Genomic DNA, 27,469 nt, shown 5'->3' with positions numbered 1-27,469 from the left:
TTCCTCCCATACCACCGGCGGATGGCGGGATCGCCGTGATCAGCGGCATCAGCAGAGGCGTTCCACGGCCGCTGTCGTGGCTCCCCGAGTCCCTACACCCACCGCACCTTCTACTCAACCTCAGCCGCAGCAGCATCACAGAGGTCAGCAGATGGCGTGGGCCTGGTCCAACCCTCCGCAGGAGTCATGGCGGAGATTTAAGAAATGACTGGTGGGGGGGGATGTGTGTAAAAATGCTGATTGTTTTGAAATAAAACACGGAATTTTCTCTAAGAGCAAGTTTCTGATAAATTTCGGCTCAGCCAGATCGTACGATCCCGCTGACGGCCGTTTAAAAGGATCAATTTCAAAGCCCCCCTTTTCTTTTCTTCCATCTGAACAAGACTCCACAAGAGCATCCTATGCTGCTCCGGTAGAGCCGCGCTCGCTGCTTTCTCCCTCCTGTCCTCCCAGCTGTCAGCGGGTGAGATACAGAGGATGCGCAACAGCAGCTCCCTACGAAGCGGCGCATCATTGATGCCCCCGCTCAACACCAAGCTGCGAGCCTGGGTGAAAATCCCCCTGGTGAGGCTGGTTTACAGCCCTTTTGATCAGAGCCCCCCACTGGTTACCTCCGATCAGAATCTGAATCAGGTAACGGCGGTAGGGGCTCTAGCCTGGCTCGTATCCATGGGCACCACGGCACCACAGAAAAATGCGCGCCCGCTTTCAGAGCACTACTCAGAGTGGCGGCGCGTATGTTCCCTGGACAGGTGGACGGACAGACTGATCAGCAGAGGTTACACGCTGCGGTTCCTGTCACACCCCCACTGTTTAGAGGGATTTTGGAGACAGTCGTCCTCCATGGAGCAGAGCTCCGTTCTCATGTCAGAACTGCAGGAACTCCTGATAAAAACGTAATTTCCAGGGTTCCTCACAGGGAGGAAAACACAGGGTTTTATTCTCGATATTTTCTGGTTCCCAAGAAAACAGGAGGAATGAGGCCGATTCTCGATCTGTCCCTGTTCAACAAAGCGATCATGGAGAGACGTTTCCACATGCTGACAGTCAGACAGGTGATGGAGAGCGTTTGCCAGAACGACTGGTTCACCTCCATAGATCTGAAGGACGCTTATTTTCACATCCCAATCATCCCGAAACACAGCAAATATCTGCATTTCGCTTATCAGGGGATCTCATATCAGTACAACCACCTGCCGTTCAGTTACTCTCTCGCTCCACGCATTTCTCCAAATGTGTGGAGACGGTGTTGCAGCCACTGCGCTCGGCAGGGATGAGAATCCTCTTTTATCTGGACGACCTGCTTTTGCTGGCTCGGTCCAGAGAGGAAGTGGCGGTGCAGACAAAGGCGCTGGCCGCACATCTGACAGTGGGGTTTTCCAATTGGGAAAACTTTGAAAGTGTCCCCAAGTGCAGTCGCAAAAACCATCAAGCGCTACAAAGAAACTGGCTCACATGAGGACCGCCCCAGGAAAAGAAGACCGATAAGTCACCTCTGCTGCGGACGATAAGTTCATCTGAGTCACCAGTCTCAGAAATCGCAGGTTAACAGCAGCTCAGATTAGAGAACAGGTCAATGCTACACAGAGTTCTAGCAGCAGACACATCTCTAGAACAACTGTTAAGAGGAGACTGTGTGAATCAGGCCTTCATGGTAAAATAGCTGCTAGGAAACCACTGCTGAGGACAGGCAACAAGCAGAAGAGACTTGTTTGGGCTAAAGAACACAAGGAATGGACATTAGACCAGTGGAAATCTGTGCTTTGGTCTGATGAGTCCAAGTTTGAGATCTTTGTTCCAACCACCGTGTCTTTGTGTGGCGCAGAAGAGGTGAACGGATGGACTCTACATGCCTGGTTCCCACCGTGAAGCATGGAGGAGGAGGTGTGATGGTGTGGGGGTGCTTTGCTGGTGACACTGTTGGGGATTTATTCAAAATTGAAGGTATACTGAACCAGCATGGCTGCCACAGCATCTTGCAGCGGCATGCTATTCCATCCGGTTTGCGTTTAGTTGGACCATCGTTTATTTTTCAACAGGACAATGACCCCAAACACACCTCCAGGCTGTGTAAGGGCTATTTGACCAAGAAGGAGAGTGATGGGGTGCTGCGCCAGATGACCTGGCCTCCACAGTCACCGGACCTGAACCCAATCGAGATGGTTTGGGGTGAGCTGGACCGCAGAGTGAAGGCAAAAGGGCCAACAAGTGATAAGCATCTCTGGAAACTCCTTCAAGACTGTTGGAAAACCATTTCAGGTGACTACCTCTTGAAGCTCATCAACAGAATGCCAAGAGTGTACGGAGCAGTGATCAAAGCAAAAGGTGACTACTTTGAAGAACCTAGAATATAAGACATATTTTCAGTTGTTTCACACTTTTTTGTTCAGTATATAATTCCTCATGTGTTAATTCATAGTTTTGATGCCTTCAGTGTGAAGCTACAATATTCATAGTCATGAAAATAAAGAAAACTCTTTGAATGAGAAGGTGTGTCCAAACGTTTGGTCTGTACTGTATTTCCTCCTGTCAGGAGGGTTTTGGTGACAGAACGGTCTTTAACCACCCGCTGATTAAGCGTTTTACGTAGACACAGACCCGTGTCACGCCCTCTAGTCCCTCAGTGGGATTTAGCGCTGGTCCTGCGCGCACTGGTTAAAGCCCCATTTGACCCCTTAGTTTAGGCTCCACTTAAATTTCTGTCTTTTAAAACAGCCCTGCTATTAGCTCTGACATCTGCAAAGAGAGTGAGCGATTTATCTGCGCTCTCTGTCGCAGCTCTGCTGTGCGGCGTCCTAACCCTGCTTTTACACCTAAAAGCATCACGAGTTCGTTCAGATCGAGACTGATAACTCTGGATGGCTTTTATCCTCTCCCTCATATTTCTGAAGAGGAGGCCACCTCTCATCTCCTCTGTCCCGTGCGCGCGCTTTCGTGTTACGTGGCGCGCACGGCTGCACTGCGCCGCTCCCAGCATCTGTTCGTGCATGATCCAGTTGCTGATCTGTCTCCACGTTAACTCCTGGAGATTTTTTGACCTGCTCTGCTCATCGTTACACTGTTACAGTTCGTAACCTTCGTTTTCCTATTTACAGCAGCAGGTCCGTTATCTCAGCCTTTCCCTGACCAGAGATATTCTTCTCTGTTCATTGTGATGCGCAGGACGCTTGGGGTGCGTAATTACGCATTCAGAAGGCTGAGTTTGGTTTTATTATATGCGAGCAGATGCTTCAGGTTGTGGTCTGGATGGACCCAGTGAGGCATAGACTACATCCTGCTTCGCCTTTAACCCACTAGCGATAGCCTTAAAGGGCGAAGCCTATACGAAATAGAAGGTTGGTTCTGTACTGTAACCCCAGATTCTATGAGTATAGGCGCAGCCCTTTAAGCTCTGGGCCTCACTGGTTCCTGAATGGCTGAAGAAAAAAGCTATTTGGGAGCCCGGTCTCACCGTAATTTATACGGACCGGGGTGGGGCCCACACAGCAGGTGGGCGTGTGACGAAAGTTTTCAGTGCTGCGCTGCGAACCCACTAGGGATAGCCTTGAAGGGCTGCGCCTATACTCATAGAATCTGGGGTTACAGTAGGTAACCAACGTTTTTCTTTACTGGGTTTGGTTTTTATTATTTGGTTTGGAGAACCCAGAGTGCAAAGCTGCAGGATACATGGATTTAAAAGACAAAAGATTCTGAGTAAAATTGACCACTTGTTTTCAATGTTCTTGTGTGAGAAACAAGTCACTGTAAAAATTATTTTAATATTTTATGAGCAAGACAAAGAAAGATTACAGAGTTCACATAATTAGGTGTCTTTAGCATTTCATCTTAGCAATTAGTGCCTTCAGCCACTAGCAAAACAAAAATATGATTCTGTACTCCCCTAAAGAATGTGGATCCCTGCTCTAGGATTTCCAAAAAGCTGCAAACATCTTCAAATCCAGCATGTTTTATAACAGAAGGAGGTTGAAATCTCAAGAGAATCAAACAGCGCAACTCTGCTTCCTGTTATGTGCCAAAAGTCTTGCTCTCTCTCTCTCGCTGTGTTGCAGCTTGAATAAACTGCAGATCTGTGATGTCGTCAAAAATACTTTATAATCTTTATAAGTAGCTTCTTACATCAACTGTATTTCCTCTGAATTCATTATTAAACACCCACATCATACTGAAAATACCTAACTAGGAGTCTTCTTCCCTCAGTAACAACCTCAACACCAAGACATTTTCTGGTTACCGCAACGTGGTACTGCTTAGGTACTGACCAGAAAAATATCTGATTTTTGAGTTTCAGACCAGTCGGTCACTGGTCTAGTGTAAAGTCTGCCGATGTCTCTGTCCATTTCTACTACAGACTTTGAGTCCGAGATATGAGCTACAATTTTCCATCTCTGTGTGATTTAAGAAGTGCATGCTCAGGTAATATTTTTGCCAAAACCACATCTAACGAATTACTAAACAAGAGCCTTGGTTTGTTCAAAGACAACATGAGACCCTGTGTCTCATTGAAAGTCAGGATTTGACTTACTTAACCTCTCCATACCGAGATGAGAGTAACTATCTTCATATCCATACTGAATAAATTTACATTTTAAACTTCTTTTAACATCTCCTTCTTTCCTTTAACTATAAACTAGAGCAGATGATCTTTCACCCTTTGAAGAAGTGAGCAAAATTTGTATTCCTAAATAAAAAACTAATTCTGTGACCGGTTGTAGTTTTGCTGCCGTCAGTAATAAATCAACTCGTCATTATGCTGAAAGAGGAAGCTGCTGTCCCCTGAGTCTCAACAAGCTCTGTGACTTATGTTGTTTTTGTCTCTTAAATATTTTGACCACAAGGCATTTAACAGCGAGGGCGCACAGTACATCCGCAGCCGTAATTAAAAATTTATAATTTCCTTCCCCTGTTCTACTGTGAACAGGATTACATCTAGTTTCTTTAAAGAAATATTTTAAAAAGTGAACAACCTCAAAAACACAAAAACAATAGAATAGAGCGGAATAGAACAGACTAGAATAGAATATCCTTCAATGTCACAAGAAACAAGTACAAGAAACTTAAAAAAAGCTACATTTATGATTTATGTTAAAGGAAAACAGTGCTGGCATCACTAAACATTTTGTTTAAACAAAGATAACATGGTGGAAATCTGTGGTGCTAAACAAGCAAAGACCAGATCAGTTGTACAATAAACCCTCAAACTGGCATAGGGTGTACTTTCTTTTTACCATCACTGCACCTAGAGTTCAGACAACCTTCTATAACCCTCAGATAAGCAAATATTCCCGTATCTTTTTCCTGTAGCTTTCTACAAGTGGAATGAGTCAACTCAAATCAATATCTCATCACTCAGCTTGTGTCTACAGAGCTTCTCATTAGTTAAGTGGGAGGTCTGTGCTTTTAAAGAGTCATGTGCAATAACGGGTTAAGGATGGGGGTCAAATGGACAATGAAACCCCAGTGGGATATTTGTCAAAAATTAACACTTAGAAGGTGGAATCCCAACAGGTTCAACGGAAAACAAGCCATTTCACCTAGTAGAGTTAAAACGGGTGTTTCATTCTGCAGTAAATCATGATGTTCAGCAGTTTGACAATTAATTTAAACCTCAAGAGTTTAGAGAAGCCTCTTCTAATGTGTTTAAAAAACAAACACAAAGGCCAATAGCCCTGGTAAAGCTTTATGGGAATGCACCATTTCTATTGGCTGATGAGTAGGCAGCTGAACACTCAATAATATGATTTTCTTCCTGTAACCAACTATGCCGTAGAGCTGATTTCAGTGTTGAGGCACTGGGAAAACCTCAATGTCGAGTCTTTACATAAACCAGAAATAGACATTTTATTTAGATTTACATATTTCCTCGCTGCTTTGTCTAACTGCGGTCTATCTAAATATATGTGGGATATTTATAAATTCTTCAGAACCAAACAAAGCCTATAAATTATTCCAAAATATAGAAAGCCCATATTTGAAACTCAAAGACATCTTTATTTGTTTCAGTATAAATGACTTGATTCTTTTTGCAGTACTGGCTGTTCTGTGCAGACAGAATATCTCAGAGGCAGATGAGTAACTAGGTTTTATTTGTATTTGGTTAAAAAAAAAAAAAAGAAAGTGTTCACCAATTTTGTTACAACAATAAAAAACATTACTGGTACACGTAAAAAGTATTTGACTGTATTATAGGCACTTCATAAAGCGTGCAGTTGTGTACCTCAAGGGGTGCAGAGTTTAAGCCCAGCTCCTGTTGGCTGACACAGATCTACTTTTTTAGTTCTAATAAATGTCTAAAATATGTGAACATGCTTTAAATTAAACTTTGTCATTGTAGATCTGGCTTCCGTTTAGGGTTGTTGATCTGCTTGAAGGAACACCTCCACTCCAGTATTAAGTCTTTTGTTTTATCCCTTTCTTTCTGCATTGTCCTGCATTTAGCATGGTGCTGCCATCACCGTGTAAAGTTGTATTTATACTGAGATTAAATTACACACAGGTAGACTCTATTTACTCATTAGGTGACATCTTAGTCCGTGTCTCTTTTTCCACCTTATATTTGAGGAAGGCTTATAGAAAAAAAGAGCATTCAACCTAGATCTGTCGTATTAAATGCTGGATTTGAACATGTCAATAAAGGACATCCAGACTTTAATAATAATTTAAAAGCTGCTAATGAAAGTTTTTAGAGAAATAAGTTGTAATCCAATAATCTTACTATCAGTGGCATTGGTATGAAAATAGGAAATCTGAGCATCTCTGTAGCATTCACCTTTAATAATTCACTTAACACCACACACTCCAGTGCCACAGATCTGAAGTAGACAAAGGCCAATCATTGCGTAGTAAAGAATCGAGCTCTTACCTGTAAAGTCTTCGAAGCACTCACAGGTGAAGCCCCCTTCTCTGCTGCGGCACAATCCGTGCGCTCCACACGGTTTAGAGTAGCAGAGATCGATCTCAGTCTCGCAGTAGTCTCCTGTAAAGCCGGTGGGACAGCGGCAGCGCAGCCCGGCGATGGGGTGAATGGGTCTGAACAGGATGGTGTCGGAGGTCACGAATGGTGCCAGGCTGTTGAATTTTAGCACCGACACACACTTCATATAGTTCTCGCATGGCTCACGCAGGCAGATGTTGTCATCGAAGGGAAGCACCTCCTGGGAGGAGATTTGTGCCAGGAGGCTACGGTTCAAATAGAGCCTCTCCTGGAGCTCCTCTGAGCCAAAATACTCCCCGCTTTGGAGTCCTCTTTCAGGCCTGCTCCTCCCAATGCCTCCAGAACGCTGCTGTCCCTCTCCGAACACGGGAACGGCCACGGACAAGCTGACGTTGAGGATGCGTGCGCTGACATCCGTGTCATCTTGGATGTTGAAGATGACGACATCTTCAGGCGCAGCAGAAAGGACGCGGGCCACGCCGTCCAGAAACTGGGAGAGCAGCAGGGACAGGAAGTGCTCCTGGGAAGTGTTGGCCAGACGTAATGTGATGCTGTTGGACAACATCTCGTCGGTGATGATGGTGACCTGGAGAAGGCACTGAGCTGATACAGAGTGGATCCCATCTGAGAAGAAATTGATGAAGCATAGAAGATTAACATGACTGTAAACAGATCATTTAGCTTCAGAGGTAAAGATAGAGATGAACCAGTCAGACATTTCAGGGGAGATACTGATGTCTAGTTTTGTTTGAGGTCTGATCTGCTGGTTTTGATTTTGAATGATTTTGAATTCTTGTATTTGTGATTGGGAACTCCAAAAATCCGACACCTGATTGCAAAGCGAATATGAATGAGAGTAAGGAGGCTTTTCTTTGAGATTTAACAGCCATGAAATGTTTTGGAACAGAATTTTGCATTTAGATGAGCATCAATCTTTACTTGGTAAAAAACAAAATAATATTTATGTTAGATACACAGAATTGAATTAATGTAAACAGCAAGACAGACAAAACTTTGCAACAAAAACAAGGCTGGTCATTTTGCCACTTCATTTTTTTTAGTTTTGCTGGTTTCATATCTGCCTTCTTAGACGTTAGTTGTCTTCCAGGAGGTATTTTGTACCAACCTCTCATCACTTTGTCCCAGTCGTGTGACTATTTCATACCTGTTTAAACACTGATCACTAAAAGTAATTTTATATAATGTCGCCATAGTCTACTGTCAGAAACTGTGGTTATTTGACTACTATTAATAAATAGTATCTACCTGAGAGGGGGTCACTGAGTGTTATCCTGGTTTGATCAGGAGCTTCAATGTGTCCAGATCAAACTGGGATCAGAGAAACAATCAATGGAAATAGAGGGCAAAAAAAATCTTAATTAAATTATAAATGGCATCCGGGAGTTTTTATGATTTTTATTCCTAATAATTTATAAAAAATAGTTAAACTCTAAGAGACATAAACTGTTGGTAGGAATTGGTGACAGTTTGGATGAATGTGATCAGCAGTTTTTTGAGAAGGTATTTCTATATCTTAATAATTTCATATCCGCAGTTTATAGCAGTTTAAGTTTACCACAAATACACATACAGGTCCTTCTCAAAACATTAGCATATTTTGATAAAGTTCATTATTTTCTATAATGTAATGATGAAAATTTAACATTCATATATTTTAGATTCATTGCACACTAACTGAAATATTTCAGGTCTTTTATTGTCTTAATACGGATGATTTTGGCATACAGCTCATGAAAACCCAAAATTCCTATTTCACAAAATTAGCATATTTCATCCGACCAATAAAAGAAATTTTTTTTTAATACAAACAACGTCAACCTTCAAATAATCATGTACAGTTATGCACTCAATACTTGGTCGGGAATCCTTTTGCAGAAATGACTGCTTCCATGCGGCGTGGCATGGAGGCAATCAGCCTGTGGCACTGCTGAGGTCTTATGGAGGCCCAGGATGCTTCGATAGCGGCCTTTAGCTCATCCAGAGTGTTGGGTCTTGAGTCTCTCAACGTTCTCTTCACAATATCCCACAGATTCTCTATGGGGTTCAGGTCAGGAGAGTTGGCAGGCCAATTGAGCACAGTGATACCATGGTCAGTAAACCATTTACCAGTGGTTTTGGCACTGTGAGCAGGTGCCAGGTCGTGCTGAAAAATGAAATCTTCCTCTCCATAAAGCTTTTCAGCAGATGGAAGCATGAAGTGCTCCAAAATCTCCTGATAGCTAGCTGCATTGACCCTGCCCTTGATAAAACACAGTGGACCAACACCAGCAGCTGACACGGCACCCCAGACCATCACTGACTGTGGGTACTTGACACTGGACTTCTGGCATTTTGGCATTTCCTTCTCCCCAGTCTTCCTCCAGACTCTGGCACCTTGATTTCTGAATGACATGCAGAATTTGCTTTCATCCGAAAAAAGTACTTTGGACCACTGAGCAACAGTCCAGTGCTGCTTCTCTGTAGCCCAGGTCTGGGGAATGCGGCACCTGTAGCCCATTTCCTGCACACGCCTGTGCACGGTGGCTCTGGATGTTTCTACTCCAGACTCAGTCCACTGCTTCCGCAGGTCCCCCAAGGTCTGGAATCGGCCCTTCTCCACAATCTTCCTCAGGGTCCGGTCACCTCTTCTACGTTGTGCAGCGTTTTCTGCCACACTTCCTTCCCACAGACATCCCACTGAGGTGCCTTGATACAGCACTCTGGGAACAGCCTATTCGTTCAGAAATTTCTTTCTGTGTCTTACCCTCTTGCTTGAGGGTGTCAATAGTGGCCTTCTGGACAGCAGTCAGGTCGGCAGTCTTACCCATGATTGGGGTTTTGAGTGATGAACCAGGCTGGGAGTTTTAAAGGCCTCAGGAATCTTTTGCAGGTGTTTAGAGTTAACTCGTTGATTCAGATGATTAGGTTCATAGCTCGTTTAGAGACCCTTTTAATGATATGCTAATTTTGTGAGATATGAATTTTGGGTTTTCATGAGCTGTATGCCAAAATCATCCGTATTAAGACAATAAAAGACCTGAAATATTTCAGTTAGTGTGCAATGAATCTAAAATATATGAATGTTACATTTTCATCATGACATTATGGAAAATAATGAACTTTATCACAATATGCTAATTTTTTCTAATTTTTTGAGAAGGACCTGTATGTACACCAGCAGGATATAATATGAACTACGAGTCAAACTCTTTGTAGGATGTGCTTCCAAACATAACTTGTGTATGCTGCTGTATCAGCAGGAAAACCAGGTCATTAATATTGATCTAAGAAGTGGTAAATATTTTAAAACAGTGATGTGTTCAGCTAATACTCAGTGTGGATCCTGAACTGCTTTTAGATGTGTCCCACATCACAGTATTTAAAGCAGGACTGTGTGTGTAGGAACCAGCTTTACAATGTGGTTCATTAAAGTGAATTAATAAAATACTTCGCAAAATACTTCTGATGCTTCTAGCTGGAAATATTATTAAAAAATCTAATAGTTCTGTGTTTGTAAGCAAATATTCAGATTTCAAAGCTTACTTCAAAAGTCCCATAAATCACAGTTTGTGACATCATTGGTTTCAACAGGTCTTAACTAACTGAGTGTCAAACTTTGCTCTTCCCTTTCTATTTGCTAATAACTTAATCTCATCAAATGATTAAAGAACTGTGCAAACATCTTCAATCTTTCCTCTCATGTTTTTATTTTTGCTTTAATTGATTTTTATTTTTGCTTTAATCAATCCCAACATAAAGTATAGTTTATGTCCAGGTCCTCATTAATGCCTGACCCGTGGATTCAAGAAATCACCTAAACAGAACCTGTCTGACAACATGGTGCAGGCTAAAATATCTCAAAAAGCAACACATCATGCCCTGATCTCAAGAAATTTAAGAAGAAATAGAAAACAAACTCATAAAAATCTATCATCCATCTGAAATCTGGGAATAGTAACAAGGACATTTCTAAGACTTTGTCACTACAGTGAACCACAGTGGGAATCATTATGGAGAAAACATGGAACAGTGATGAACCTGCCAAGGGGAGGCCTACCAAAGCTACTCCAAGAGCACACTGAAGCCTCATCCAGGGGGTCACAAAAGAAACCAGCACAACATGTAAATTTGCACTTGCCTCAGATAAAGTCAGTGATTATGATTCAGCAAGAAAGGGACTGAGCAAAAATGCCGTCTGTAGGAGAGTTTCAAGGTTAAAACCACTGTTGAACACAAAAAACACAAAGTTCTCATATTTGTCAAAACATCTTAATGATCCTGCAGAACGTTTGGGGACATTTTCTGTAGATTGATGGGATCAAATTGGAAAAACTTGGAAAATAGGAAAGCTAACACAGCATTGTGGAAAACAAACCTAAAATTGCCCGTCTAACATGAAGTTGGTGGTGTAATACTCTGAGCCTGCTTTATTAATTTAGGACATGAATGACTTGCCATACTTCATAAAACCATCAATACTGATCTCTACCATGAACCGTCAAGGAGAATGTCCAACCATAACTTTGTGACCTTCACCTCAAACACACTTGGATAATGCAGCAGGACATTGATCCAAAGAACACCAGCAAATCCACCCCTGAATGGCTCAAAATCACAGAAAATGATGATAATAAACTGGCCTTGACAAAGTCAGATTTAAATCTGATTGAGATGTTGTGGCATCATGTTGATTGAGATGTATTGAAAACCGACCACCAACATGTCTGAATTAAAATAACTCTACAAAGAAATAAAATAAAAAAACCTCATTTAGTTATCACAGTTATCACAGATTAACCTTACTGTATTGTTGATCAAAGTAAAACACACACAAGTGAAGTCTATTTACTAATTAGGTGACTAATGTAGGAAATTGGTGGCACTGGATTTTTTAGGGGTATCAAAGTAAATTGGGATTAGAACAGTTTTCAAATTTTTATTCATAAAGTAAACGTTGAAAACCATATTTAATTTTTCTTCCCATTAATAATCACTCCTTTGTGTTGTTCCATCACAAAATACACATTTTAGGGCTAGGGCCAGGGAGATTCGGCTCAGCGGGCCACTGGGTCAAACTGAAGAATAGTGGCACACTGACAAATATAACGATAACAACCCTTTTGTTGTTTACTTGGCTCGAATTGGTGTTTTTCATGTTCCTTTTGCCTGAACAGATAAAAGATGAGTGCCAAGAGAGAACAAGTGTACACTTTCTTTTAGAAAAGTCCAAGTTTTTAATCAGCAATTTCGCGCTTGCATTCATGCCTCATCTTTGCTTTCTTTGTCCGCATGGAAACACACTGCTTCATTATTTATGCCTTTCCCAGCTCAGCAAGTCTGCCGTTTCTGTACAACATCATGTTTTATCCACTATATGTTCAGTTCTTTGGGCGTACATTACATTAACCCACATGTAAAGCTATTATTCACTATCATCAACTGTGAATGTAGACCTGCTGTGAGGAAATAAAATGCAAATGACTGTTTCAGCATGTTGTCTCAAATTATTCCTTGCATGGTGAAAAAGCATGCCATGGCCTGCGTTTGCACTGCTACTTCTCCCCTGAGACCGCATTCAAAGTAAAACCAAACTCCTCTTCGGTAAATATCTGCAGCTGAAGGTCAGACGGAAGAAGCGCTCACTGAGAGATAAAGTTATGATGAAGATTACAATAATGGCCTCAGCCAGAGAGAAACTGCAGCTTGTTCCTAACAAGCAGAAAGGCTACAGTTTGGGGTCGGGTTGCTCTGGAATGTATGAGACAAGACCAAAGTTAACCTGGAGGCTTTGAACTTGTGCTCAGAGTAACTCAACACACAGCTCTAAGAGCAGCTGCTGAATACATTTCTCTTATATTAAGAACAAGTTCACCCTCCACGCTTTTTGTCACCCCTGCAAAAGATGTGTTTAAAAAGAAACTTTTTACAGCAGCAGCAAAATCTCACACACACAAACATTAAAAATTCAACCTTTAATTTACATTCCTTCAGTGAGGAAAAAATTCCATGTTAACAAATAATTGGCTTTTAGTAAATCAATTCTTGTAATTATTGTAAAATAAATATAACTGAAGGATTTTTTTATTTCTTCATCAGTCTGTGTTGAGAGTGTTGAGGAGACACTCCATATTTGTTTTATAATTCACACACAGTGAGCAAGATGGGAAGGGAGTAAAAAAAACTGTACAAATTGTTAAACAAATAGTCTTTAAGGATGCTGCTTTGCTTAAAAAAACAACAAAAAAACTTTAAAGGTATAATTAAAAATTCTGGGGGGATCTGCAGTGTTGTTGTAAACAGTCAGTGTCTTACCAACAGCAGATAGCTCTCAGACCAGGGCTGAACAATTTCAGGAAAATGTTTACTTGCGATACTATTGCTGAAAAATGCAATAACAATATTGATTATGATTAAGGATACTTTTCTTTCTTAACCATACTCCATGAACTTCTGCATCTCAGGCATTAAGAAAATACACCTGGAGTGGTCATTAACAGAATTTGGAGCCACCTCAACTGGCCAAATATGCTATAGATATGCAAAGCTTGAACACACAACACTAAAAATATTATATCACACCAAATATTGCATCCAAGTAATCCTTTGCAATTGTTTTATGGCACACATTCATATTGCATCTCTATCTCAATGCTTGGACAAACAGAAACGTTCTAAGTGGAAAATTGAACCAGCATCAAGAGAGCGGGCTCAGATCCAAACATATTTCTTTTACCCCTGCCCCACTTCCAGTTGAGCAGAAGTATCAGGCTGCTTTTATTAATAGCTTTTATTTACTTATCTTTTATTGTTTTAACTGCTCTTATACTATTAGTTTTACTGTAGATGTTGTATTTTATTGCTTATTTCATTTTTTATTTTATTTTATGGACCTGTAAAGCACTTCGGTCACTTTGGGTGTTTAAAGCACTCAGTGATTAAAGCTTGATTGATTCATATAGATTTTAGTGACAGAGATCCTAAAGCAACCGATGTGCTCATCGTAATGTTCAAAGATATTATCACAGTTGCATGTTTTTCTGATGTTGTAAAGAACAAGCAAAAATCTCCTTTGGGGCCGTCCACAATCCATTCGCTCCACTCTCCAGTCACTAATAATTACTGTTTCTAAACATGGACTTTGACTGCAATCCAATGTGGGCAAGCTACTCACTGCTGATAAAAACACTTAAAACCCGTAAAGATACAGTAGCTTCAAAGCAGACACAAATCATGCTTAATCCAATCAAATGTTTTCACAAAAACAAGCCTTGACTGCTGCCTCTAATATAATCAGTGAGCTGCTTTGTTTGGGAGGTCTGGACGCCTTCCAGAAAGTAAAAACCTGTGAGCAGAAATTCACAGAAGCAGCACTTCCCAAAGTTAGCAGATCCCTGTTCTGGCACTGGGCTAGTTTAAACACAGAGCGCCAGAAGAGTGGGAGGAAGAGGAGGGGAGGTCGTGGAGGAAGTGAGACAGAGAAGCATGTTTGACACGGCCTTAATCCCTCAGCTTTCAGTCAGGCGATTCCAGCACAGTAATAATACAGGGCCTTAGCAAAGGAAGTGGAAGTAGACAAAAAAAAATCAAAGGATAGACAGAGGGTGGGGGGGCACTCTAATTCACACTTTACTGTAAACAAACAAAACTTACATCTGCGTACACGAGGTAACACATGCATACAAGAGAGGAGACAGTGGGAACAAACAGAGACAATTCAGCCTCCATGTTTGTGGTCCCTTTATGTTTAATTAGGGACAAATATCACACGCCATTTTAAATACTGTGAGTGGAAACCAGTGTTTCAAAAAACAAAAGCAGTGGGGTTTTAAAGCCCTCCATGGTCACACACCCTGCATGTCACTCTGGTCTCCTACCAGAGCAACTTCAGTCGTAGACTGAGACCACCGAGGTGATCTACAGAACTCCACAGGAAGCCCTTCCTCTCAGTGGCTCTCAAACTTTTCAACTCCTCTTCTTTTTCCACAATAACAATTAATTCTGTATTACAAAATACATTTAAAATTTCTGTCTGCACTTTATCTGCTCTGCACCTTATCTGTTGTATATTTTACATTTGCTATTTGTGTTCTCTTATTTTTTTATATTATTCTCTTATTCCATATTATTATGTTATTTGATATGTTTTGTGGGATTTGTTGTGTATTTTCTTTATTATTGAAACCCTGGCACAACATTTTCCTGCAGCATCAATAAAGTCTGTTCAGTTACACAATCACTAACAAATATTGTATGAAGAGATGAAATCACACAACTTTAAGTTAAGAGGACTCCAGTCCTCCAGGTCCCGTGTCTTGCTTTAGCAGCTAGGTGATTAGGACACTGTAAAAGTTGGACTCTGTAGAAGTTGACTGCATGTTATGGACAAATTTTGTACCCTGACCTGAAGAAAACACAGTCAGAACAATCCACTCTCTTCATCTATTCAGCTTGCATTAAACCTGATACTATGCAGCAACAGTTGCCACAAATAACACTGCTCTAAGTGAGCTGAGACTCCCAAAGGTTAGGCCAATTGTAAGGAGAAACATCGCCTTAAATACATCCTCTGCCAATTCACATTCTTGGACAGGGGGCTCAGGCAGCGATCCAGAGGTAGATGCAGCGATGGGAAACTGAGTGCGAGGAGAATCTCCTCTCAAAGAAACCAGACCATCCTTCAAAGGGGTCATTCTCCACAGAAGTATCCTGTGCTTGCAGAGAGCGGAGGGTAAGCGGTGCCTCTTTGGGCCAGCAAATAGGGAGGAAAAATGGGATTCTTATTTGGATACGAGACATGGTGCCAGCTCTGGAGTGTGACGCTGCTTTCAGCCCGCGATTCGACCCCTCTCGGCCTCCGGGTGCCAGGAATGCTCCGAGCTAGGAAGTGGCGCCAGGGAAGACATTTAACTCACACACTGGCAGCAAGGCTCTTTACGACGCTGTGTGTGAGGGATCGATCCATGCGTCATTACGACCGGAGTGGACAAACATCAGAGAATAAGTAAAAAATGATTACCGGTAAGCAGAAACATGATTTGGATAAAAATACTTTCAAAGTTCAAGATAACATTTCCCTGAATTCAATCAGGCATCAAAACATGGGTCAGAACATCCCCCATTATAATCTGAGTCAAGGAAACAAGATGGCTCATTATGATTTGGAGAAATCTCTAAGGACACACAGACGTTATTTAAAGTCGAGGTTGGGAAGGACTCGTAGGCTGCGAAGCTAAAATCCAATGATTTTTACTTCTAATACCATAAACAAATCAAACCAGGTCATGTGGATTTCTCTTGAAGCCTGCTCTGTCACTGAGGTAATAAACTGCTGAGAGAGAGGTCAGGACAAAGCCAGGGAGCCACTCTGAGAGACCAGCCTAATTAGAACACAAAGTCGGCATCGAATCTCCCCGCTGATCCCAGAAAATGTCAACAAAGTCATGGTGGATAAAGTTCAGAGGGACTGTGGGACTAAATCAGCTGAGGACAGAGACATCAGCCATCAGCTGAACGGCAACTCGGGCCCTCATCCACCTAGCCTGCGACACAGATCAGGCATTTAAACTCCACGGAGGACAACAATCTTTCAGGTAGAATACAAGAGAAATCTAGGAATGCAACTGGGAGTTATCTAAAACCTTGATTAGAATAATACATCTTGTGAGTTGAGCTTCTACAGAGAAATAATTTACAGAGCCTGAGAGTGAGCTCCTTCTGTCAGTCAGTTAAAGACAAAAACTAATGGTTCACTTATTAACTAAAACCAGGGAGTGGCCCCGGAGGGCCTAAGAAAGTATTTCAGGACTGTTTGAGGCTCTTTGTTGGTGGTCCAGAACACAGTACCTTGCAGAAGTATTCATTCATCTTAGACTTTTCCACATTTTGTCACTTTGTAACCACAAACATCAATGTATTTTTTGGGGACTTTATGTGGCAGACCGACAACAAGTAGTGCAAAACTGTGAAGTAGAAGGAAAAACATAAAAGCTTATTTTTTAAAACTTTTTTACAAACAAAAATCTGAAAGCTGAGGTGTGCATTTGTAGTCAACCCCCTTAACTTTGATACACCTAAATAAAATCCACAGAAAATCAACTCTCTTCATAAATCACCTAATTAGTAAAAATCCCATCATATATCGATTCTGTGAAGGCCTCAGATTTTTTTTAAAGACCATTAGTGAACAAACAACATCATGAAGACCAAGGAACACACCATGACAGGTCAAGTTGTGGAGACGTTTAAGCAATATTAGGTTTCAAAAAACATCCCAAGCTTTAAACATCTTGCAAAGCTCTATTCAATCCATCGCTTGAATGGAAAGAGTATGATGTAACTGCAAATTAGGTGTGTACCATGCACATCTGGTTGTCTTGGATAAGAGTCAAGAAGAAAGCCATTGTTTAAAGGAAATTATAAGAAGTCCCACTTCAAGTTACCACAAGCCATGCAGAAGACAGTCAATATGCGGTAGACGGTGCTCTGATCAGACAAGATGACGATTTTACTTTTGTTCTATGATTGATCATCGCCTTGAAAGCACAACATCCCAATATAGAAGCATGGTGGTAACAGAATCATGCTGCGGGGATTCCTTCCTAGGAAGTTCGTTAGTATTTATGGGACGTTGCATGGAGCTAAACACAGGCTGACCCTGAAGGATAACCCTTTAGAGGCTGCAAAAGACCTGAAAGGTGTTCTCCTCCTTGCAGCAAGAGAACAATCCTAAACATCCAGCCAGAACTACAATGTAAGGGTTCAAATTAAAGCCTATTTATGTTTTACACTGGCCTGCTGATGTTCTCAGAAGCGTCCCACCCAATCTCACTGAGCTGGAGATATTTTGAAAAGATAAATAGGGAAAAACGTCCATCTCTGGAAGCTAAAAGTTGGTAGAAACATACCCTAAAAGACCTGCATGTGTAACTGCAGTGAAAGGTGACTCTACAAAGTAATGACTCAGGGAGCTGAGTAAAATGTAATCCACACATTTCTGATATTTTGTACATTAAAAACCATGTATTATTTTTCTACCACTTCAAAACCTTGTGCTACATTTTGTTGGTTTATCACATTAGAAATCCCATTAAATACATAAATGTTTGAGATTTAATCATGAAAAAATGTGAAAGAGGTAAAGAAATGTAAAAGCTCTTACAATGCACTTTTTTACAGTACAAAACAGGTCCAAAACTCAATCTCATATCAGAGCAATGGTTACAAAAAGGGGAGGATCAAGTGTAAAACTAATGATAACTAATCCCACTCAGACAGCCATTAGACCAGATATTTGCAGCTCCTCAACTAGGTTTAATTTGTGATCCGCTGCACAGGCAGGTCAGTGTTTCACAGCAGAAGTGTGTTATGTTGGGGAGAACCTCCAAGTAAGAAGGTAATGAGGTTGAGCAGAGCCTGTCTTTGCTGTTCAGCATCATTGCTCTGCAGATTGTGCACCGCACACCGGGTGTTTAGAACATCAAAGAGCCCAAAGCCCGGATCCTATTTGATAGATCAATCTGGGGATCATAAATTAAAAATCCCTTTTGGGGAATGAAGCTGTGACTGTCTTTGCAGTTCTTGGCCCACACAGCTTAAATTGGTAGTGTTGAGCAAGTTTGTCATGTAAAAATAGGCACATATAGATATACAGTCAGTCTGGACTATGTGTGTATTCCATATAAAGAAAACTGCTGACAGTCAATATATGAAATTAACAAATACATAAGAAAACTTTACATTGCGCTGACAGCTGCAGAAACATGCTGTAGTACTTGCAGTTAATGTAAATAAAATCACTCCAGCTTTGTTTCTCTTCTTTGCACCTTGCTATGTGTGCACAAAAATGTTTCAAGCATCAAGATAATATTGCTAATCATAGATAATAAATGGTCAAATTTTACTTTGCCATCACCACATAGTCAAGATTACACTGGGTCACACAGAGGCAGGAGACTGGTGCAGCTCGTTAGCCAAACAAACCACAGATTTATGACCTTTGTGAAGGTCCTGTGGGCCCAACAGGACACAGTTTAATTAATCTGAATTAAATGCTGGGCCCTTACAGATGCTTCAAGTCTCATTCAGTAATTAGTGTACTCTCCTGCCAGAAATGTGAGCAGCCCTGACTAGTTAATCAGTTTTCAGTAGGTTTTCCCCAGTAGCTCACTTGTGTTGGACTTGTTTGTAAAGCTTTACCAACAATTAACAACCAATGTCTTCAGAGAACTCAATGACTCACAAAAGGATTATTTCCATTTTGAAAACTTAAAGTTTCAGTTCACTTTATTTTCATCCTAATTCCATTTATTTCAGCCTCGATTTCATTATGGGTGTTTGATTTCACATGCAAAAGACTCAACGTGACCAGATTCCTTAAGCCCTAACCCATACTTTTTGTGTGCCTGCAGATCAAATCATAAATGTCCTTTTCAAGAACACTCATCTAAGTAAAACAGAAGTGACCTTGATCATTAAGTTCCTCTTTAATGGACAGAAGAGAGGAAAAAAAAAGTAGAGCCAGGACAAAAGAATGAATCCCCAGCTTAAAACCAGTCAGCAAGCTGAGGTTCAGTTAAAATGCCAGAAAGCAAGAAAGAAACAAATCAGTCCTGGACAGGCACTAATAACTGCCAACGTGGCTTTAAACTGAGCCTTACAACTCAGGGTTACCACAGTTGAGGCTGCGTACTGTCTATTAGATCAAGCTATCCGATGTCTCCTTCATTAAAGCCAAGAGCACACCTTTTGGTATCCATTTAATTTAAAAGCAGGAGTCTCTGGATTTGTTGATCAAAAGAGATGCAGTAAAATGTGGGGCTGCAGTCGGTTAGATTAAGCAGAGCTGAAAGGGGAAGCACACTCAACGTCTGCTTGAATGGACACCAAAGGCTGATTGGGGGCTAGAGGCTGCACACATAGCAGGAGGAAAAGATTTATGCTGTTTCTCTCTGATCCCAGAAAATGTCCTCCTACCCCCACCCGACACAACAAGTTGAACTTATATGTACTCAAAACACAAGAATAAATAACAACTAAATCCTGCCAGGCTTTTACCCACAATTTACATTTCATCATACCAGAAAATTATCCAAGCCAGCCCCCAGTGACGTTGCAACTACACCTAATATCCATCTCCTATGATCTCCATTATGCTACCCTGAACCTCTGATTACCCTGAACCTCTGATTACCCTGAACCCTGATTGTCCCTAGACTGTTTGTTGTGTACATTTCTACTGCCATGCAAGGGGGGCTTGGTCCTTTTCCTCCTGACTGCATGAAGTTCGAACTGAAAAAAACAATACAACTATTGTTTTATTGCACTAAAACTACAACTATAAGCCAACTTCAACCTCACATTCTGTTAACTTCCAGTTATACAGCAGAAATACTTGTAACTGTTTACAAAATTCAAAGTTCAACCTGGCCATTTAATAATTCAATCGGCTGAGGAGAGTGTTCAACTACCCCGTCCACACTCTGCTTCAGGAGAAGAAGCTCCAGAATGAAAGAGAAAACACAGAAATCTGACCCACAAAGCCTTAGTTTCAAACTATATCACAGCGGTTACAGTCTGTAACATTAGTAAAAATACTTTTCTGACATCTGTAACAATTAGATTCTACATTGACTGCATGCTTGGTGAAAATAAAAACTAATAAAATCATAATTAGCAGAAAATGTGTCTTTGGTCAATTATTGTCCAGTTGTAACAATGCTTCTTTGCAATACATTTTATTCCATTGGAGAGGCTGTTTATTTTCCTTTGAATGGTTCCACATTTGTAAGAAAAAGCTTTTGTAGTTTCAGCCGCTGAGCTGAGTGTGTGGGTCATACTCATGAACAACTTGCTAGCTTATTTTGCTTTATGGGCCTCAGGAGTGCTAGCTAGAATTATAAACAACCAGAACTGCCTGGTCCTTTCTCCTCATCCCGCTCACCAGCTTCGTCACACACTGCTGTGGGATGGTATCCTAATCTTTAACCAGGGTGAGCATGGAAATGTTTAAGGACAGAGTTTGATGCTTAAGAGATGTAGAACTACCACTGGTTGCTGAATGTCATCTTGATATCTCTCTGCACAGATGAAACACCTTGTTTGTTCAGAACCCATAACACTGCCTCCACCAAAGGCTGATCTGGCAAGCTTTCTATGGGTCTAACCTATGCATTTCTCTCTCCTCCTGAACCCACAAATGCAATTGTGGCACAATTTGAGGGTAAATTAACAGACATTGTCAAGAAGTATTGTTAAAACAAGGAAATAAGCAACCAAAAATAAATTTTCTTACTTTGTGTGTTAAGTTTATTACCAAGTATTTACGCACTGGCTACACTATAGTACCAATGCTAAGTGGCTCCAAACTTTGTGCAAATGTGTAACTTTAATGTTTTACAATTTCCTTTCCTTCTCTCTCCATAAGGCAGATGGGACAAACAGGGGCTCTGACCAGGATTACAACCCAGTGTTCCACATTTTCTACATTTTTTTATGTGATTACACTCTGAAACTAAATTTATACCCCTCCAAACTCTGAGGAAATGTGTAACATTAACAAATGCTTCATAAATAAAGCCTGCACGGCAAGCACATGCACAGAAGCACCCCTTGTGTCTATCACACCAAACATTTCTTATCCACATACATTTCGAGGGTGCTGAAATTGTTTTTATTTGTGACTTGGAGCATAAATGCTGTAAAAGTTTATAACAAATGATATAAAACTCTAAAATGTTACTTTATCTGGAGGATATACTCCCTTTTCTCCACAGATGACCAAAAGTGGAAGTCTGTAACTTAAAAGCAATTTCAGTTCAGAAAACATGTCATGAATATTCTTCCAATTTACAATGCAATGGGAATGGATGGGGTTAAACTATGACCCACTAATGCTGCTTTAAATCCTGGAAAATGTTCCTACAGTCTGTGTTTCTTTCGCCAGGCCTTTAGGTCAACGGCATCCTATTTTTTGCACTTGTTTATCTTTAGTTTTGTTTGAAATAGGTAAAATTAATCCCAGTTACATTAAAATGAAATGATTCATAAGCTTCAAAGTAAATGTTCCATGGTCTGGTAAAACCATTGTTCAATCTGTCTTTTTATTAGTCTGATCATAGTGTGTATCTCTTAATAAATGAATAAAACTTCCTCCACCTGTATGAGTGGCCGTTACGGACATTACTCTGAGTTTGCTCACTACTGAAACGCTCCCACACCCCTCAGCCACCTGTCTCTGTTCGCTCTCAATGCTATAAACACATTGTCTCAAAGTGTGCACCTATTTTTATTAGGATGTGCTCTTCAGATCCAGACCCATAACAGACCTTCTTCATTTAATTCAGACTGAAGTTGGTCTTAGTTGTCTGAAATAATTTGTTCTGGTTACTGTAATGTTGTTTTGGGTAAAGTCTATTTTCATTTTTTTTTTTGGCTAATGAGGGATTTACCCTTCTGGTGAACTCCGTTTGTTTCGGCTATATTAGGAGCTCCTTAGAGCACACAGCATGAAGAAAACTAATAAATCGTCTGGAGTTGCTGCTTAAATCATTTTAGCAACTATTTTCTAACTGGGCTCCTTTATTTTGTTTTAGAGTTGCAACAATTATATAGTTTTGGCTTCTGGTTTTGTAATGCTTTGGTCTGCCGCTATTAATTGCACGTATTTTAAAAATGTCTTTAAGAATAGATCATAAGAAAATATAAGAACAGCATTCAAATATATTTTTGAGCCGGTCATAAGGTCATAAACTATTTATTTAAGGAGCTATTTATTTCATACCGCAGCAGAGAGGGAGCAGTTACTGTAAAACATGGGTTTTACACTTTTAAAACAAAGACAAAATGATAGTGATTGGAGAGATAATGTTATGAAATGTCTATAGCATCTTCAGTCAGTTATTAGTGAAGTTAGCGTGACTATAATGATCCATGAAAGACAGAGATTTAAATATCAGTTGGATAAAACAAAGAAACTTCAGTACTACCTTTAGCCTTCCTGTTATCTGCTGAGAGTCTGGCTTTCTCTCGCCCTTTAGCAGCATGAGCAAATGCAGACGTATGGTGCATTCACTGATGGCAAAACATTATCTGAGTTTCCAACCTTTTGTTCACCATTCAGGGCCAATAAAGCTGAAAATCGACTGATTATGGTCACCAGCCAATTTCGCTGTGCATCTTTGGTTTTAATCCACTTAGTTTCAACACTTATTGTCAATTAAGGTGAGCAACTAGTAGCTTTGTGGAAAAAAATAACTGGGATTGCCTCTTTAATAACCAAAACTATCATCTTTAAATGGATTTAAAGTGAATTTATAGAGCAAATAAAAATGGCAGAATGAAGCAGATTTGCTATGAAGCCTCGCCTCCACCAGACAACAACTCTATTGTTGGAAAAAAACACTAAATACAGCAGAGTACCAAACAGCTAAAACCGACTTGCAAAGAGAAGGAAAGGACACCAACTCCTACACAACAGATTCACTGCTATCTAACTCTGAGCAATGTTAAGAACCAGAAATTTTTCTCATGGTTCTGCAGAGTGCAGGATGGTGTTTTTATGTTTCTTCTCGGTTTCAGTACAAACAAATATGAACACTTTTGACCTCTTTTTTGAAAAAAATCAGTAAAACTGGGTCCTGATCTCCTGTAGGTGGAAATATAGAAAGAAAACAACAGAGATCAATTGTAATACCAACCACAGCACAATAGCACCTAATTCCTACTGCTCCTGTGGAGTCAATAATGAAAACTGCTTGTGTGGCTTAATGTCAAGCAAAGGATATCAGTCCAGAGGAGACAGAGTAAACCCACAATCCCTTGCCTGATTTCTCCAGCCAGCTGACGCATGCTGCACAGAGGTCATTCGTACTCATTTTCAGAATGTGCTTCAGCATTCCCCCACTGACCCTTTTTATTTTATTTCTATTTATTGCTGCATCCTTAAAAAACCTCAACAATGGGACATTCCTCAAATTCTTGCTTTGCACCGGAGCATCTTTAGAGCCACGGAGAATGTCCTGCTCTCTTCCAATCAGAACATTTGCATATGAAAGGAAAACCTCTGTCAGCACAACTGAGAGATATTAGCATGCAGAAAGGTAAGCATATGAGACATCACATTAACAGCACAATATCATCAGTATCAATAAAAAAGCCAACAGCTGACGTTCATATTCTTCAATTAACAGCAGCTAATAATAAAATGTGTCAAAATCGGAGTTAGGCACAGGCTGCTTAGCTGTATCAAGGTGCACCGATCACATTTCAGAGAGCCAAAGGGGCCGGGTGTATGAAGCATAGAATGACCTGGCACGTCCCCTACACCATCCTTTGCTGCACACTGCTGATCAGGTGACTAACAGAAGACTACAACCTCTTTCCCTCGCTTACAAAAAATACAAATTTGGGTGTTTGGAAAAATTTCCAGGAGAGAAAAACGGAAAGGTACTGTGGGAAGTAAAGGAGCACCACCATATCTCTCTTAGTGAAGTTTGAAAATTACATTTGGCATGAGCTGCAAGCGGACTGCAGGTTGTCTGCCCGAGCAGAAAGCCAGACCGATTAACCAACTAATACCAGATATAGGGTTTTTCCACCAAAGAGGTTCCAGTTCTAAACAGGGGGCTAGGGCTCACCTTAATTTATTAATGTTGTTTTAAAAAAAACAGCAGTGCTTCTGAACGCTTTATAATGCTGATCCGTTGATCTTTTATCCACACCAGCAGCTGAAAACTGGGGTTAAACACAACTTTTAGAGCAAGATTTGTTGCTGCGACCTATTTAAACTCAGTGACTGGTAGTTTTAAAATATGAGACAGTCGACTTCTGTTATTTGGTCGCCAATTCGACATTTTACTCTCTTTAAAGATCTGTGTTTTTACCTACTTTATGTTTAATATTTGACCAATCAATGATTAAACTTAACTTCCGTGTTTTAAACATGGCGCTTACAATGTTTCGATTGGTTGCCGTTTCACATGATCCCTTCCCTAGCTCCTGACAAAAAGGGTGCTTTCCTCTGGCCCAGCTGCAAACCGGGGCTGGGATCGCTCTGGTTTTTGGTGCTAGATCCTGGGTTTTGTCTCAGTGGAAACACAAAGAACTGCTGCTTAGTAATTTATAGAACTTGTGGAAAAGGGCACAAAGAGATTTAGACTCCCAAAACTAACAGAATATTTTCTTCCAAGGAACCATATTTACATCACAGTTTAAAAACATAAATAAAAATTACATGTAAAGAAGGTGGGGTGTTGTCCAAGCACCAAGTAACCTAATTTTCTTTATAAAAAAACTCCTGAGCTGCAGGGTTTGCCACCTCTACCAGTCTTACTTCCCACCCTGTTGTTGAACAGTCCAAAGATGAGAATGTGCAGACCTGAGACAAGTGAAACTAGGTCGCTGCAAAGGCTCAGTCCGACACTAAATTAGTGCAACACAGTGGAAGTGTGGCAATCGGCCAGATAAACATAATCTGCAGGGCTCACAATGTGAGACATCTGTAATAATGTTGCTCACACTGTGTTTTGTATTTCAAAGGAGGAGAAGGAGCAAAGAGTTTTGTCCCTTCTTTACATCTCCTCAGCCAAGTAAGAAGATCTGAAATGTTCCGACTGTCATCTTCTCAGAGTTTTCCACCAAACTGAATTAGGATTTTAGGATGATCTTTCATAGCCAGAATTCAATCAATTCCCAACAGTTATTTTATGACTTTAATGAGTTCAATGTTTGTCATGACTTTCAGCTACTGCAACTACATTCACAGCTATTTTAACCCCTGTACTTATAACTGTGAAGCACTGTCTGCAGTTCAGTGATTTCTTTATACTTTGCTTCCAATGAGCCAGGATTTCTTGTAATGTGTTGACATGGTCTTAATCAACAGTTTTCTCAGGTTTCACATATTTCCTTTTGTACTTTATTTTTATTTTTCTCTTCTATATCCAGTCCTTGTTGCCATATTGTATAGTTTCTCATTAAAAAATGAGAAAAGGGGTCAAGCGGAAGACAAAAGCTAAAAATGCTCATTTGCTTGTCAATTTGTGTTGTTCTTGGTGTTTTCAAATGATTCAGATATATAAATTAAAACGAACTGTTTCTTTTTGACAGCCAGATGACAAAATGATTAAATATCCAATTTCAAAAAGGCTCTGCTAAGTTGTCTGCTAATTTATTTCTTGTGTTTAGGAGCCCTTTTTTTTCCAGAATAATTAAAAGGTTGGAGTTAATTGGTTTCACAAAATAACAAAGAACGTTTCTAGCTGTAAAACTTCCTTGCTGTTAGATGTTTAAGAAACATAATAAGTGTGTGTGTGGTTGTTTGTCCTGTGTCTGTCTGTGTTGCCCTGCGATGGACTGGTGACCTGTCCAGGTTTACCCCCCCTGGACAGGAAGTGGTAGAAAATGACTGACTGACCATTTAACACTTAAGCTTTTTACCCCTAACTTTGTACTATAATGGATAATTACGCCATACATTCCTCCCAAGCCAGGAATTGGACAGAAAATGAGTTCAAAAACATCAAAAAGAGAAAGTCTGAAGAAATATTGATGATGAGCAGTTTTGAAGTTTACACGAAATTCTGGGTCTTTTGGATGGAACAGGGGATGACTTAACTGATGCACAGTGTTGCATGTAAACATATCTTTCATTAAAAACAAAATTTCCACTATTTTGATAAAATGAGTTTAAGCACCCTGCAGGCTCCTGCTACAGCCCCTTTAAATTAGGACCATAAGGACATAAGGGGTGTAATATTTGTCCAATCATTAATTCCCAAAAACATCATCAACCCAAACAGAAAATGGGTTAAATCAGGGATAAATAACAGGTCTAGTATAACTCTGTAAAGGGCAGCATCACCAGGGGAAACAAGTGGACACAAAGACATCGGGGGGAGGCAGTTCCAGACAGGGCCCCCTTCTATTGTCTGTTGGGATAGTAAGGACAAAGCAGGACAACGCCAAGATATATGCAAGCTCCGCAAGACCTCACCCTAGCAATGTGACGACCCTAATCCCTAACATGATTTCCCCTCCTATCCCACAGATGATGTCATCGTTCGACTCATGGCCCCACCTGACTCGGCTCGTCCAAACTCTCAGAAAGGGCCCGCAGGAGGATGTTCTGCCGCTGAGAAATGTGCTGGCAGCAGGAAACCGGATACCCTCTGAGCGCATCTGTGTCCCGAATCAAAGGGTTTAACAACGGTATCATTTCGCACTGAGGTTTTAACACACTTGTGCTTTCAAAACAGAGGGCCTCTGGAGTTTGTCACATGCAGGACCAAACTCTATCCCTGAAAAACCACATCTTGTGGAAACTTTAGATCTGTAGGCGGATGGCGCCTGACCCCGATGCATGTCCTGGAAAAATGTTTAGAGGGTGAAAACAAGCCTGCGGGACAGGTCAGGGTGTCCCGGAGCATTACAGGTCTGCAGAGGACCTTACTTGCTTCAATGGTAAGAGGGGAGAGGGGGACAGTTGCTCTTTAGAACTTTATGTGCCTCCCCTCCCCCCCATATTTGCTCCACAAAGGAGGC

At 40.8% G+C, this 27,469-nt stretch overlaps 1 protein-coding gene across 5 annotated transcripts in view; it reads right to left on the bottom strand.

Moving 5' to 3' along the window:
* Window positions 1-27,469, bottom strand: part of celsr2 (cadherin, EGF LAG seven-pass G-type receptor 2) — a 99,110-nt gene that overhangs the window by 60,595 nt on the left and 11,046 nt on the right. For all 5 annotated transcript variants that reach the window (XM_047348323.1, XM_047348325.1, XM_047348327.1 and 2 more), the window contains exon 2: window positions 6,860-7,555. In XM_047348323.1, coding sequence (XP_047204279.1) covers window positions 6,860-7,555 — 696 coding nt within the window. The remainder of the gene's footprint in view (window positions 1-6,859; window positions 7,556-27,469) is intronic.

The sequence above is a fragment of the Girardinichthys multiradiatus genome, chromosome 20 (genome assembly GCF_021462225.1).
Source record: "Girardinichthys multiradiatus isolate DD_20200921_A chromosome 20, DD_fGirMul_XY1, whole genome shotgun sequence".
NCBI classification, from domain to species: Eukaryota; Metazoa; Chordata; class Actinopteri; order Cyprinodontiformes; family Goodeidae; genus Girardinichthys; species Girardinichthys multiradiatus.
Note: the sequence above shows the minus strand (reverse complement) of the source record. Positions and strands in the feature narration are given on the sequence as shown.